Raw genomic sequence first — 15,489 nt, forward strand, 5'->3', positions numbered from 1 at the left:
GCAACACAGCACATCATTCTGTCATGGTTTCACCACAGCACATCATTCTGTCTTGGTTTCACCACAGCACATCATTCTGTCAGAGTGGCACCACAGCACATCATTCTGTCATGGTTTCACCACAGCACATCATTCTGTCATGTGCTCATTCATTTCCAGAGAAGTTGTGTACTTGCCTTTTGTGAAATAACCATTGAGACTAATTTATTATACAACCACATCATGGATGGGGTTAGAAATGGGAAGAGACAAGTGTCTTACAGATAAAGACATGACGATGTGCTATGTAGAGACCCTATCAGGAATATTGTCCAATTCTTGACAAAATCAGTCACTCAAAGAACTTCAGAAGCTCACTTCAGTCACGAGTCACAAAGGGGCGAAGGAGGAGAGAGGTTTTACTGACAGGGCTGTGGTGCCACTCCGACAGAATGATGTGCTGTGGTGAAACCATGACAGAATGATGTGCTGTGGTGAAACCATTACAGAATGCTGTGCTGTGGTGAAATAAGAAGGAATGACTAAAACTACAAAGAGATAAGACTGTCATGTCATGTGCTTGTCAAATCATGGGTTGGAGGGGTAAGGCAGCGCCACGTGAGTAACGCACACACACACACACACACCCAATCATTCCGCACCTCCCTTTACATTCAACCCTCAGTGGACACGACTGATGAAGAAGGGAGGAGTGATCATTGACCATAATCATCCAAGACCGAGGCTGCGTCCCAAATGGCACCCTACTCCCTCCAGCGTGCGCTACTTTTGACCAGCATATAGTGAATAGGGCGCAATTTGGGACACCGGTTTGGATGACAAAACAAAGGCCATTTAAGGTGTGAACAAGTGACCTCTTGAGACAGCAGAGCGTCACCTCTCAGGACCTTGGGAATTATTGAAGCTGACCTTCCTACAGATGGACCAGACCTCAATCAGGGACAACCCGTGACCAAGACAACCCACCCATCCACCCGCCTGCCTGCCTTTTTATTGTCACATTCAAGTTCCACTCTCTCGAAATAACAGAAGTCCATGTAAAAATAAGCAACATTATGTTGGTGGGCTTTGCTTTGTGTGATATTAACTGAGGAACGTGTTATGAAAATAACGTATGATAATTGACATTTTCAGGTCATCTATTGGTGTAAATCACAGCAATAATGGCCTTTACCAGTCCTTTCCTTCAGAATGAGTACATTCAATTGGCCTAGTTTTTTAATTGAGAGGCTACAACAATGTGTTACCCTCTAGCCTCACAGTGCTAGGTGGTTTGACTGTTTTCATCATTATCTCTCTCTTCCTCGCTCTCGTTCTCTCTCTTGCTCTCTATTGCTTTCTCTCTCTCTCTCTCTCTATCTCTCTCTCTCTCTCTCGATCCAATGATAATCAGTTCATACTGTTCTGATACACCTATGACAAGAGGTTCTCCTTTGAGTATTCATGACAAACATTGTGACACAAATGAAATGAAATGTAAAAATGTTCTTTCCCACCGGCTGCGTCTCCACCAGTCAGTCTATGAATAGACCCAGAGTGCTACGTGATACCGAGGCCCTTAGAGTATCGAGCATCTTCAAAACGTGACTGAGAACAGAAAGAGAAAGTATGCAGCTGAAGCCTTGTGAAACATAAATGGAACTGCAAAACTACAGTATCCAAAAACAACAAAAGGAATACGAAAACACATGAGAACCATTATTTGAACATCACGTACACATCATTAACAATCCATTGCAATGGTCTGCATGTTGTTTTCTTGTGCAATCTTGTTCCTGCAAAGAACAATAATCATAACAAAGGGTTTCAGGAAAGGAAGGAAAATGTCTCTACAGTAGGATTGTCATTGTCTAGGAGGAAGAGAGAAGTGACAAGGATAAAACACATTCATGCCATCCTAGACATCCTTCTAGCTCTGGATCCAGAACTCCTGCAGACAGAAAGATATGCAAACTGGAGGAAAAGGAAAGAACTGAGGTATCACATGACATTCATTGAAAGAGAGAGGGGCAGAAAGACATGATACACAGACAGTGTCGTAGTACATCAGAGAACAGAGGGAAGGACAGAGGGGTATATATCCCAAGTGACTCAGGCACGCCTACCTGTTTGGCTGAGCTGAGAGGTACTCCTGCTTTTCCGTGAGAGGCCAACCACTGCCGCCATTTTGGCACCAATACTGGAGCGTCTCTTCTTGTCCCCGTCCCCGTCCCCGCCTACCATGCCCACGCCCGTGTCCGATTGGCTGCCGTCCGTCTTCTCCAGGTTGCACATGTCTCCACCGATGCTTGTGCTCTTGGTCATGTTCATACTCCCTGACGACGTGCCCAACTGCCTGTTTTTCATTTTGGACGTAAAGTCACTGTCAGCCACGCACCACCATTACAGGGGCAGGCCAGGACAGACAGGATAGAGGAGAGGGGGAGGAGAGGAAGAGGAAGAGGAGGTAGAGGACAGGAGGTAGGAGAGGAAGAGAAGAGGCAGAGGAGACAGGGGTGGAGACAGAGGAGGAGAGAAGAGGAGACAGAGGAGACAGGGGAGACAGGGGAGATGAGAAAACGAGACCGGGGAGGAGACAGGGGACGAGAGGAGACAAGGACAGGATTCAGCTACAGTAGTCTAGGACTTAGGGAATAGGTTTAGGGACAGGGCTCAGCTACAGTAGTCTAGGACTTAGGGAATAGGTTTAGGGACAGGGCTCAGCTACAGTAGTCTAGGACTTAGGGAATAGGTTTAGAGACAGGGCTCAAGATCCTCTGGCTAAACTTCCCACAGATGGGTCATGCACTGGATGGGTAGCTGGTTGATTAATACATTAATATAGCTGCTTTACTGATTTTGTGATCATTGTCAAATGAGTACATATACAAAACAGTCAAAAATGAAAAGTGAATTCAACTAACATGCAGAGAGGTACAGTAAAAGCCTGTGACACCTTGTTCCTCCTTCAACCATCTAAAATGAAACAGTCATATTGTTTGAACAACAAAATATCCTTCACCTTTTTAAGAATTAAGACATCTTAATTCTAAAGCTCTAAATTATAGTGTTTCCACTTTTTATGCCTGGCTTCAGATGAGCTATTCATTCTGACTGGCAATCTGTTCTTGTTTATTCTCCTCAGGATTCAATTGATCAAAGAAAAGATGTTTGACCCTGATTCATGAGCACGCTTACAATTTGTGGAAGAGTTCATTTCAGTACAGGTGAGAAATTATTCCCCCAAAATTATTTTCTTTGTCTGCTCGAAAGGAAATAGGTGTCGAAATGAAGGTCTCATTTTGGCTCGCAGTCCTGGGTCTAAAGTTTGAGAGACAAATGATACCCCGTGCCATGGGTTTTAAGTCCTAACGAGTATAAATTAGTATAAATACGTGGTAAAGAGCCGCCCGAGGACAGGGGTCGTCTAAAACTGCGGCTGACCTATAACGCGCAATTGTCTCATCCAGACGATTTTAAGAAGAGTCAATTGGATCAAAAATCTATGCTCTTTGACAATTGCTTCTTCGGTTATTTCAAATAGGCTCCTCTCCTCCTCTCCTCCTCTCCCGTCTCTACCATTCACGTCTGTGGCGTTTAGTTCTCTATTCAGTAGGAAGCTGTTCAATAGGCTACTTCCCGTACTTGCTCTGAAGGTGATTATATAGGGCTCATGTATCCTCACTCAGTGAAGGGATGTTTCTGCTTCTGTATGAACTGAACACGTCCACTGGGTTCGTCCTAATCGCCTGTAGATACTGAACTGAACACGTCCACTGGGTTCGTCCTAATCGCCTGTAGATACTGAACTGAACACGTCCACTGGGTTCGTCCTAATCGCCTGTAGATACTGAACTGAACACGTCCACTGGGTTCGTCCTAATCGCCTGTAGATACTGAACTGAACACGTCCACTGGGTTCGTCCTAATCGCCTGTAGATACTGAACTGAACACGTCCACTGGGTTCGTCCTAATCGCCTGTAGATACTGAACTGAACACGCCCACTGGGTTCGTCCTAATCGCCTGTAGATACTGAACACGCCCACTGGGTTCGTCCTAATCGCCTGTAGATACTGAACTGAACACGTCCACTGGGTTCGTCCTAATCGCCTGTAGATACTGAACTGAACACGCCCACTGGGTTCGTCCTAATCGCCTGTAGATACTGAACTGAACACGCCCACTGGGTTCGTCCTAATCGCCTGTAGATACTGAACAAGTCCACTGGGTTCGTCCTAATCGCCTGTAGATACTGAACTGAACACGTCCACTGGGTTCGTCCTAATCGCCTGTAGATACTGAACTGAACACGTCCACTGGGTTCGTCCTAATCGCCTGTAGATACTGAACTGAACACGTCCACTGGGTTCGTCCTAATCGCCTGTAGATACTGAACTGAACACGTCCACTGGGTTCGTCCTAATCGCCTGTAGATACTGAACTGAACACGCCCACTGGGTTCGTCCTAATCGCCTGTAGATACTGAACACGCCCACTGGGTTCGTCCTAATCGCCTGTAGATACTGAACTGAACACGTCCACTGGGTTTGTCCTAATCGCCTGTAGATACTGAACTGAACACGCCCACTGGGTTCGTCCTAATCGCCTGTAGATACTGAACTGAACACGCCCACTGGGTTCGTCCTAATCGCCTGTAGATACTGAACAAGTCCACTGGGTTCGTCCTAATCGCCTGTAGATACTGAACTGAACACGTCCACTGGGTTCGTCCTAATCGCCTGTAGATACTGAACTGAACACGTCCACTGGGTTCGTCCTAATCGCCTGTAGATACTGAACTGAACACGTCCACTGGGTTCGTCCTAATCGCCGGTAGATACTGAACTGAACACGTCCACTGGGTTTGTCCTAATCGCCTGTAGATACTGAACTGAACACGTCCACTGGGTTCGTCCTAATCGCCTGTAGATACTGAACTGAACACGCCCACTGGGTTCGTCCTAATCGCCTGTAGATACTGAACTGAACACGTCCACTGGGTTCGTCCTAATCGCCTGTAGATATTGAACTGAACACGTCCACTGGGTTCGTCCTAATCGCCTGTAGATACTGAACTGAACACGTCCACTGGGTTCATCCTAATCGCCTGTAGATACTGAACTGAAAGAGGCAGAGTGAATACTGTACATCTAAATGATTATTTTATCCTCCTATCATATAGCCTACATTAGTTATTTACAAAAAATTATCTATAATACATGCTACAATTCACTAACAATCTGTTTAACTATGAGTTTCTATCAGCCAGCACTACACATGTAAGACTTAAAGCTCCTCAGAAATCAATCAGCCCATAAGCTCACTGTATTAGCTCAGTGTTCTGAGGGAGAGAGGGGTATGCAAGTGAGAAGTAAGCGATCCCTGTCTCTGCACACTCATGAGTTTATTAAGAGCACTGGAGAGAGAGAGAGAGATGGGTTGAACTATTTGCACATCATTACAACACTGTATACTGACAAAATATGACAGTTGAAATGTATTTTGGAACTTTTGTAAGTGTAATCTTTACTTTTGTATGTTATCTATTTCATTGTCTTTGGCAATGTAAACATGTGTTTTCCATGTCAATAAAGCACCTTAAATTGAAATTGAATTAAGAGAGAGAGAGAGAGAGAGAGAGAGAGAGAGCGAGAGAGAGAGAGAGAGAGGAGAGACAGAAAGAGAGAGACAGAGACAGAGAGAGACAATGAGAGAGAATGAGAGAGAGAGAACAGAGTGAAAGGAGAGAGATAGGGAGAAAGGAGAGAGAGGGAGAAAAGAGAGAGAGGGAGAAAGGAGAGAGAGAGACAGAGAGAGAGACAACACAAGAGAGAGAACGAGAGAGAGAGAGAAAGGAGAGGGACAGAGAGACAAGAAAAGAGAGAGAACCAGAGAGAGAGAAAGGAGAGAGAGAAAAAGTAGAGGGACAAAGGAGAGAGAGAGGGAGAAAAGAGAGAGAGGGAGAAAAGAGAGAGATGGAGAAAAGAGAGAGAGAGTGGGAGAAAAGAGAGAGAGAGATGGAGAAAAGAGAGAGAGATAGAGAGAAAGGAGAGCAAGAGAGGGAGAAAATAGAGAGGGGGGAGAACGGAGAGAGAGAGGGAGAAAAGAGAGAGAGAGAAAAGAGAGAGATGGAGAAAAGAGAGAGAGAGTGGGAGAAAAGAGAGAGAGAGATGGAGAAAAGAGAGAGAGATAGAGAGAAAGGAGAGCAAGAGAGGGAGAAAAGAGAGCGAGAGCGAGAAAGGAGAGAGAGATAGGGAGAAAAGAGAGAGAAATAGTGAGAAAGGAGAGAGAGGGAAAAAAGAGAGGGGGAGAAAGGAGAGGGATAAAGGAGAGCGAGAGGGAGAAAAGGAGAGAAGGAGAATGAGAGAGAGAGAAAGGAGAGAGAGACAGAGAGAGACACAGAAAGAGAGACAACAAAAGAGAGAGAACGAGAGAGAGAGAAAGGAGAGAGAAAGTAGAGAGGGAGGAAGGAGAGAGAGACCTTGCTAATAGACTCATTAGGTGAGTTGGTGCTCTCCTCTGGCAGGTAGGTCAGCCAGGTGATCTCTTGGCAGGTGGTCCTGTTCTGTCTGACCTCAGGTGGCACGCACAGTCATTAGAAAGGCCAGTGTGACAGAGATGACGGAGTTAGAGGTGTCATGTACATAGATAATTTTTCCTCTCTCCACCTCTCATCTCCATGATCATCTCTAAGAGGTCAGAAGGTCAGAATGGAACTCTGTGAAACACACTGATCTTCAAAAGGTTGATTGTCTGTTTAAAGCATTTCGCAATATAGAGTTGAAGTCGGACGTTTACATACACTTAGATTGAAATCATTAAAACTCGTTTTTCAACCACTCCACAAATCTCTTGTTAATAAACTATAGTTTTGGCAAGTCGTTTAGGACATCTACTTTGTGCATGACACAAGTCATTTTTCCAACAATTGTTTACAGACAGATTATTTCACTTATAATTCACAGCATCACAATTCCAGTGGGTCAGAAGTTTACATACACTAAATTGACTGTGCCTTTAAACAGCTTGGAAAATTCCAGAAAATTATGTCATGGCTTTAGAAGCTTCTGATGGGCTAATTGACATCATTTGAGTCAATTGGAGGTGTACCTGTGGATGTATTTCAAGGCCTACCTTCAAACTCAGTGCCTCGTTGCTTGACATCATGGAAAAATCTAAATAAATCAGCCAAGACCTCAGAAGAAAAATTGTAGACCTCCACAAGTCTGGTTCATCCTTGGGAGAAATTTCCAAATGCCTGAAGGTACCACGTTCATCTGTACAAACAATAGTATGCAAGTATAAACACCATGGGACCACACAGCTGTCATACCGCTCAGGAAGGAGACGCGTTCTGTCTCCTAGAGATGAATGTACTTTGGTGCGAAAAGTGCAAATCAATCCCAGAACAACAGCAAAGGACCTTGTGAAGAGGCTGGAGGAAACAGGAAACAGGTACAAAAGTATCTATATCCACAGTAAAACAAGTCCTATATCGACATAATCTGAAAGGTCGGTCAGCAAGGAAGAAGCCACTGCTCCAAAACCGCCATAAAAAAGATAGACTACGGTTTGCAACTGCACATGGGGACAAAGATCGTACTTTTTGGAGAAAAGTCCTCTGGACTGATGAAACCAAAATAAAACTGTTTGGCCATAATGACCATTGTTATGTTTGGAGGAAAAAGTGGGAGGCTTGCAAGCCAAAGAACGCCATCCCAACCGTGAAGCACGGGGTGGCAGCATCATGTTGTGGGGTTGCTTTGCTGCATGAGGGACTAGTGAACTTCACAAAATAGATGGCATCATGAGGAGGGATAGTTATGCGGATATATTGAAGCTACATCTCAAGACATCAGTCAGGAAGTTAAAGCTTGGTCGCAAATGGGTCTTCCAAATGGACAATGACCCCAAGCATACTTCCAAAGTTGTGGCAAAATGGCTTAAGGACAACAAAGTCAAGGTATTGGAGTGGCCATCACAAAGTCCTGACCTCAATCCTATAGAAAATTTGTGGCCAGAACTGAAAAAGCGTGTGTGAGCAAGGAGGCCTACAAACCTGACTCCGCTACACCAGTTCTGTCAGGAGGAATGGGCCAAAATTCACCCAACTTATTGTGGGAAGCTTGTGGAAGGCTACCTGAAACGTTTGACCCAAGTTAAACAATTTAAAGGCAATGCTACCAAATACTAATTGAGTGTATGTAAACTTCTGAGCCACTAGGAATGTGATGAAATAAATAAAAGCTGAAATAAATCATTCGCTCTACTATTATTCTGACATTTCACATTCTTAAAATAAAGTGGGAATCCTAACCGACCTAATACAAGGAATTTTTACTAGGCTTAAATGTCAGGAATTGTGAACAACTGAGTTTAAATGTATTTGGCTAAGGTGTGTCTAAACTTCTGACTTCAAATGTAACTGCTGTTATGATACTGACAAAGTATACCATGATACTACTTCTGGAAAGTTCTCAGGCCTAACCCGCATTCATCTCAGTCTGAATGCAGTACAGTGCCAGCAAAATGTTTTCTATTGAGCTCAGTGGATGCATGTGGCCAGTCAGAGAGGAGGTGAATGAGATCTCGCCTACACTATTCTCTCTCCAATTCTTCCATGAACTCAGCAGCGATGACTGAGCATTTATCCAAGCTTCCTAGGCTGTCAGCTCCTCTCTGAATTTGTATTATTCCTGTTGCAATAGAATACTAATTGTAACTAGCTAAAAACATATCAGATAAAAATCTTCTCTTCAAAATTAAAATCTGGAATGCTCTATTGGAATACAGCCTTGTTTAACTTTGCCACCCTGCGTTGTTTTGCATGGTCATGGTTGGCACTGCCTACAGTCTCACTAGAGGAGGGTAAGGGTTGTTAAGTAGCTCAGATGGAAATTACAAGCACACCTCATAAAGCCCATTGTTTATGATAGTAAGTGGTGTTAGTGAGAGCTGCTCTGTCGTGGATTACATAGAGGATTAGTCTCCAATAAAGCACCTCGGAACCCATGAAGAAGTGACTTCAAGGGCAACAAACGCAGTGGGTTTTAATTGGCATTTTCACATGTGCTTTTTATCTCCACTATGGTGGTGTTGTTTAATCTACTGACACAAAATGACAACAGTGAAGTTGTGGGCTGCTCTTATACATAGTCAAATATTAATGTGAGATCAATATGAATCCTGTATTGATCCCATCGATATGATTATGTAAGCAGCATTTCTATTGCCTGGCTTCATCCTACATGCCAGACAGACAGACCTTCAACAAGGCTATACATGGCTGCAGTTTATCTGAGTCCTCAGTTCAGGGGATGGTCTATGAGAGCTATAGCTTGCCTTAAAAATATACCAAAATCTCCCATCTAATGTTATGGATGGCCTTCTACCACTCCTCATCCCCCTCCCCCCACTCCTCCCCCACCCCCACATCCTCCTCCTCAGCTCATGGCTGAGTCTTGTGTCAGGGTCTGTCCACAGTGCTAGGCAGCTTGGAACACTGAGCCTCTCCAGAGACTGGAGGGACTGGTTTCAACCCCAGCTAACTGAACAAACCAACACTGTGTTCCTTCCTTGTCATGCAGATTGTTGCTGTGTGTTTCATTTTCATCTAGGCCAAGATGTTCCCTCAGCTAAAACAAGACCTGCACAAGTATTTCTGTGTGTTCACGGGCCAACAGGATTTAGTCTGGTTGGGTCCTATTCGAGGCACTGAGCAGCATTTTAATGCATGTTCAATGTAGGTCTGTTCTTAGGTAAAAATAGCACAACCTCTGCACATTTTTTATTTAGACGAAAATACTTTAACAAAAGCAGGAAAATGCTATAAACATATTATTGAAAGGATCATTTTTTTCTCAAAACAGCTTTTCAAATGATTAATACTAATTCAAGATAACTGTAAATAACTTCAGTCACTGAACTGACAGTGACTGACAGGCACCTTGACAACCAGTTGATGAATGATGGATGTCAGATATGGTCATCTCAGGAAAGACAAACCGTGTCTTTCTCCCCTCTCCCCTCCTCAGCAGCCTCTACTGTGGGATCTAGATACTCTTGCAGAAAGAGCGGCGCTAAAACTGAGGTGATGCAGAAATAATTGGTTTCTATGGAAACCGTGTTCCAGGTCCGAGCGTTTGCGTGCGTCCTCCTCTCCTCCTATCTACATGAGCCACAGACCCAGATAGACGGCTGAGTCTCAACGTTGAGTGACTGAGGTGTTCAGGGAGGCTTATGGGGAATAAGAACAGGGTATACTGAGATATGCTTTGTTTCATCATTTCTCTGTACAGCTTCCCTTGAGTTTAAGTGTAGAGTTGTTTATCCATCTTCGAGGGGGTGCAACTCTAACTTATTGTTAAAGACAGATTTGTCCTTCAATGTATTAGTCTTTACTTTAACTCACAAGAATGAGCAGTTACCAAGGTAACAATAATGGATTAAATGGAGAAGAAGGAGGTGTGTGTATTTAAATGTACTGATGGAAAGCTCCTAACTTCCTGGACACCCCTGGCAACCGTTTAGTCCCCTTAGCTTAGTTCACTTCCTGGACACCCATGGCAACCGTTTAGTTCCCTTAGCTTAGTTCACTTCCTGGACACCCCTGGAAACCGTTTAGTCCCCTTAGCTTAGTTCACTTCCTGGACACCCCTGGCAACCGTCTAGTCCCCTTAGCTTAGTTCACTTCCTGGACACCCCTGGCAACCGTCTAGTCCCCTTAGCTTAGTTCACTTCCTGGACACCCCTGGCAACTGTCTAGTCCCCTTAGCTTAATTCACTTCCTGGACACCCCTGGCAACCACTTAGTTCAGGTGTGTCTGTGTGTGTTTGTGTGTGCATGCATTGGTGCAAAGCGCATCACAAAAGAGCTTGTGTTGTATTATACACTTTAGAATAAACCTCCATGTATGTATCTCTTTTGTCATGTGATTACATGCGTGTGGTAAAAAGGTTATCTTTATCTCCTTGCTGCAAATCATTAACACATCAATTGAACTGAGAGGAGACATGTAACCCTGATCTTGAGATTGGATTGTGAAGACTATGAACATAATAACCGTTTCCCAGCACAAAACCCTCCAAGCTTACCGATCACTGTACCCGTATACCCGTATCCCTGTATCCCCACCTCATCCCCATATTGTTTTTTTGCTCTTTTGCACCCAGTATCTCTACTTGCACATCATCTGCACATCTATCACTCCAGTGTTAATGCTAAATTGTAATTATCTCGCCTCTATTTATTGCCTTACCTCCCTAATCTTACTACGTTTGCACACACTGTCTAAAGATTTTCTATTGTGTTATTGACTGTACGTTTGTTTATCCCATGTGTAACTCTGTGTTGTTTTTGTCACATTGCTTTGCTTTATCTTGGCCAGGTTGCAGTTGTAAATGAGAACTTGTTCTCAACTGTTCTACCTAGTTAAGTAAAGGTATAAAAAATTTAAAAATAAAAGAAAAAAAAAGGAAAAACTGAGAATGATGCCTGTATTGTATGTCCCTGAGCAATCGATGGCCACTGTAGCTATTCACTATCCTTATTGAGTTATTGAAGAGGTTTGGGTTTCTATACAATGCCCTTGTATTGCCAAATGTGAACATCATTCATTCTATTAGAAAACTGTCCATGTAGTACTCTAGTTAGCCTTGTTCATCTCACCTCTTATTTATTACATTGTTAAGCCAATCGAGCGGAAAAGCCACTCAAATAGTGTCTGTCTGTCTGTCTGTCTGTGCTCCTTTCTGTCGCTCTATCTGTCTATCTATCTGTATGTCTGTCTGTCTGTCTGTCTGTCTGTCTGTCTGTGCTCATCTCTGTCTGTCTGTGCTCCTCTCTGTCTGTCTATCTGTCTGTCTGTGCTCCTCTCTGTCTATCTGTGCTCCTCTCTGTCTCTCTATCTGTCTGTCTGTGCTCCTCTCTGTCTCTCTCTCTGTCTGTCTGTCTGTGATCCTCTCTGTCTCTCTCTCTGTCTGTGCTCCTGTCTGTCTGTCTGTCTGTCTGTCTGTCTGTCTGTCTGTCTGTCTGTCTGTCTGTCTGTCTGTCTGTCTGTCTGTCTGTCTGTCTGTCTGTCTGTCTGTCTGTCTGTCTGTCTGTCTGTCTGTCTGTCTGTCTGTCTGTCTGTCTGTGCTCCTCTCTGTCTCTCTGTCTGTCTGTCTGGGATTATCTCTTGTATTGTGTAACAGAACTGTTCAGCGTCCCTGTTAAGATCTCCATAATAAGGCTGGTTGAAAGCATTACCTTGGAGCACACAATAACGGAGTAAATGAAAGGTACACAGCAGCATGAGGAAAAACACTTCATCATCTGAACACTGTACTCTCCAGCTCTCCATCCATCTACTTTTCATTCACAAGGAGACTCCTTATCCAGTCCATGCTCTCTGTCTTTTCATTTACAAAGAGACTCATTATCCAGTCCATGCTCTCTGATGCTGTGTCACTGGAGTACTAGTTTGAAGGGGCAACACAGGCTTTTACTGTACCTCTACCCAGAACATTACTATTACCATCAACCTCACGGGTTTTCAGTGATCGTACGAGGTACTGTACCGACATTCAATGTGATTACAAAGAGAGCAACTGAAAGCATTAACAGCCAGGGTTGAAGAGAGTTGAAGAAAGTTGAAGAGAGTTGTAGTTGAAGGCCAGAGGACAACAGTAGTTGTGGACTGGGTTATGGGGTCAGGGGGTCAGGGTCAGCTGTGTTTACAAGCACAAAGAGCCAGCCACAGGCAAGGAAAAGGACATCATACTGACCAAACACTGAGAGGTACAGACAAACAAGTGATTTAGCAACTGACTGACTACAACCTAGTGTACCATAACTTTGTGTGTGTGTCCACATCGGTAGCACTTTACTTAATAAGATCTGAGCATTTAGCTTGATGTGTTTTTTCAAAACCGGACTAAAAATAGAGTCTGTTTGCAAGAAGCTCTTAGTTCCTGCTGTGAATGCAATGTAACACTGATTACATCTTATTAGACAGCTAAACTAATCTGTTAGCCTACTGCTGAGAAGAACTCACATGGTTCCAAATCTATTTGTTCTAATCATGACATATTTTAACAGCCTCTGTTATGAGGACTATCCTCCCTGTTGAAACAAAACAGCTGTCATGTATGTAATATAAATGTATCATGTAAAACATTATGGGAACATGATAACTGGCATTCCACATAAATAATAACATAAATAATGGATTGATGTAAGATTCATGTTAGATTGAGGGATTGAGGTTTGTTTGAGGTCAGGTTTGACCTGTGGTTGGATTGAGGTTAGATTGAGGTCAGGTTACGTCTGACCTGTGGTTGGATTGAGGTTCGATTGAGGTCAGGTTAGGTTTGACCTGAGGTTGGATTGAGGTTAGATTGAGATCAGGTTAGGTTTGACCGGAGGTTGGATTGAGGTTAGATTGAGGTCAGGTTAGGTTTGACCTGAGGTTGGATTGAGGTTAGAGTGAGGTCAGGTTAGGTTTGACCTGAGGTTGGATTGAGGTTAGATTGAGATCAGGTTAGGTTTGACCGGAGGTTGGATTGAGGTTAGATTGAGGTCAGGTTAGGTTGTACCTGTGGTTGGATTGAGGTTAGATTGAGGTCAGGTTGGGTTTGACCTGAGGTTGAATTGAGGTTAGATTGAGGTCAGGTTAGGTTTGACCTGAGGTTGGATTGAGGTTAGATTGAGGTCAGGTTAGGTTTGACCTGTGGTTGGATTGAGGTTAGATTGAGGTCAGGTTAGGTTTGACCTGAGGTTGGATTGAGGTTAGAGTGAGGGCAGGTTAGGTTTGACCTGAGGTTGGATTGAGGTTAGATTGAGATCAGGTTAGGTTTGACCGGAGGTTGGATTGAGGTTAGATTGAGGTCAGGTTAGGTTGTACCTGTGGTTGGATTGAGGTTAGATTGAGGTCAGGTTAGGTTTGACCTGAGGTTGAATTGAGGTTAGATTGAGGTCAGGTTAGGTTTGACCTGAGGTTGGATTGAGGTTAGATTGAGGTCAGGTTAGGTTGGACCTGTGGTTGGATTGAGGTTAGATTGAGGTCAGGTTAGGTTTGACCTGAGGTTGGATTGAGGTTAGATTGAGGTCAGGTTAGGTTTGACCTGAGGTTGGATTGAGGTTAGATTGAGGTCAGACTGGTGAACTAGTTAACTAGTTACCTGAGGTCAGTCTCTGAGAACCTCCTCCGCAGCTTTTCCTCTTCATCCTCCTCCTCCTGTGACTTCTGTGTGACTACAGTGGTCCTCCTCTCACCTCCTTCCTCTTTAGCCTCCTCCTCCCTTTCCCTCTGTTTACCCTGCCCTCTATGTGTACCCCCTGCTCCCCCCACCACTTCCTCTCGCCCAACTTCCTCTTCCTCCAGCACCTCCCCCAAATGTTCATCCCCTTCCCGTGATTGGTTCCTTGATTCGGAATAGATGAGGACGTAACAGAAGCGCAAACGCGGCACATGCAAAGCAGAAAGGAAACGAAAGAAAGGTATGTGAAACCAAACTGCAGAAATAAGGTCAACAATGAGAAAAAAATGGAACATACATAAAACAGCAAAACTCAAATAAACTAAAAGCAAAAAAACATGCATATCTGTTTCAGTTATGTTTCAACACGAGACAAACCATACAGCATCGTTTCACACTAGTATGAGTTACCAGTTACGAGCAAACCCCAACCTGAAGCAGTGGAGTTCAAACATTTAGCTCTATTTTCACCTAGGCAGAGCCAAACCTGAACTCACTGGATGGTGGGAAATAGCACAATGCTAGCTGTGCATTTCCCTCTAAAGTTAAGAAACCAAGTGAAAACTCTTTTCATTGTGGAAAATGTCTGGACTTGGCAACCTTAGTTGAAAGAAAGCTTCACAGCCTTTGGGGTTTGCCCATCCCTGGCAAGGCAGAGGTGTTGTACCTAGGGCTTCTGTCTCCCCTTAGTGTGTTGCTGCTTCCTACCTGATCTTCTGCTTTCCTCGCGGCCGTTCTGACTGGACAGACATGTAGCTCGTGCTGCTGAACCGAGAGGCACTACTGGTTCTCGACACAGCGGACACGTCGCTTACATCACTGTCCGAAGACTTGGCTGACATGTTGTCTGAACCCCGCTGACCATCCCTCCTCTGTAAAGGAGAAACACACACCACTCAGCACACAACTAAAAATAGACTTGGAAATACTACTTTGTGGTAATTATTTTGTCCTTTGTTAATTTTTTCCCCTATTGTACAGAACATTAAGGACACCTTCCTAATTATTCAGTTGCACCCCCCCCCCCCCCCCCCCCCTTTAACCCTCAGAACAGCCTCAATTTGTTGGGGCATGGACTCTACAAGGTGTCGAAAGCGTTCCACAAGGATGCTGGCCAATGTTCCTTTATAAACAAATTAGGCACTGAGCAAATTTCAGGTCTGCTGAGTGCAAAATTGAACATTGTGAAAATTCTGTGCAACTTTAAGTGAGCGTTTACTTTGAACACTGAGGCTGTACCCGCTTGATGTTAGATTTAACAGCAGTCAAG

General features: G+C 44.0%; 1 protein-coding gene across 7 annotated transcripts in view; it reads right to left on the reverse strand.

Annotated features, from left to right (window-relative positions):
• rims2a (regulating synaptic membrane exocytosis 2a) overlaps positions 1-15,489 on the reverse strand; it is a 236,513-nt gene that overhangs the window by 29,479 nt on the left and 191,545 nt on the right. Inside the window, exons 26-28 of one of the 7 annotated variants that reach the window (XM_036971069.1) lie at positions 14,928-15,091; positions 14,142-14,384; positions 2,106-2,362 (exon numbers count right to left, since the gene is read on the reverse strand). The exons of 4 other annotated variants lie outside the window; for them this stretch is intronic. In XM_036971069.1, the coding sequence (XP_036826964.1) occupies positions 2,106-2,362; positions 14,142-14,384; positions 14,928-15,091 (664 nt within the window). The remainder of the gene's footprint in view (positions 1-2,105; positions 2,363-14,141; positions 14,385-14,927; positions 15,092-15,489) is intronic. 2 more of the 7 variants (XM_036971142.1, XM_036971132.1) reach the window with 2 other exon arrangements.

Source organism: Oncorhynchus mykiss, chromosome 3 (assembly GCF_013265735.2).
Source record: "Oncorhynchus mykiss isolate Arlee chromosome 3, USDA_OmykA_1.1, whole genome shotgun sequence".
Taxonomy (NCBI): domain Eukaryota; kingdom Metazoa; phylum Chordata; class Actinopteri; order Salmoniformes; family Salmonidae; genus Oncorhynchus; species Oncorhynchus mykiss.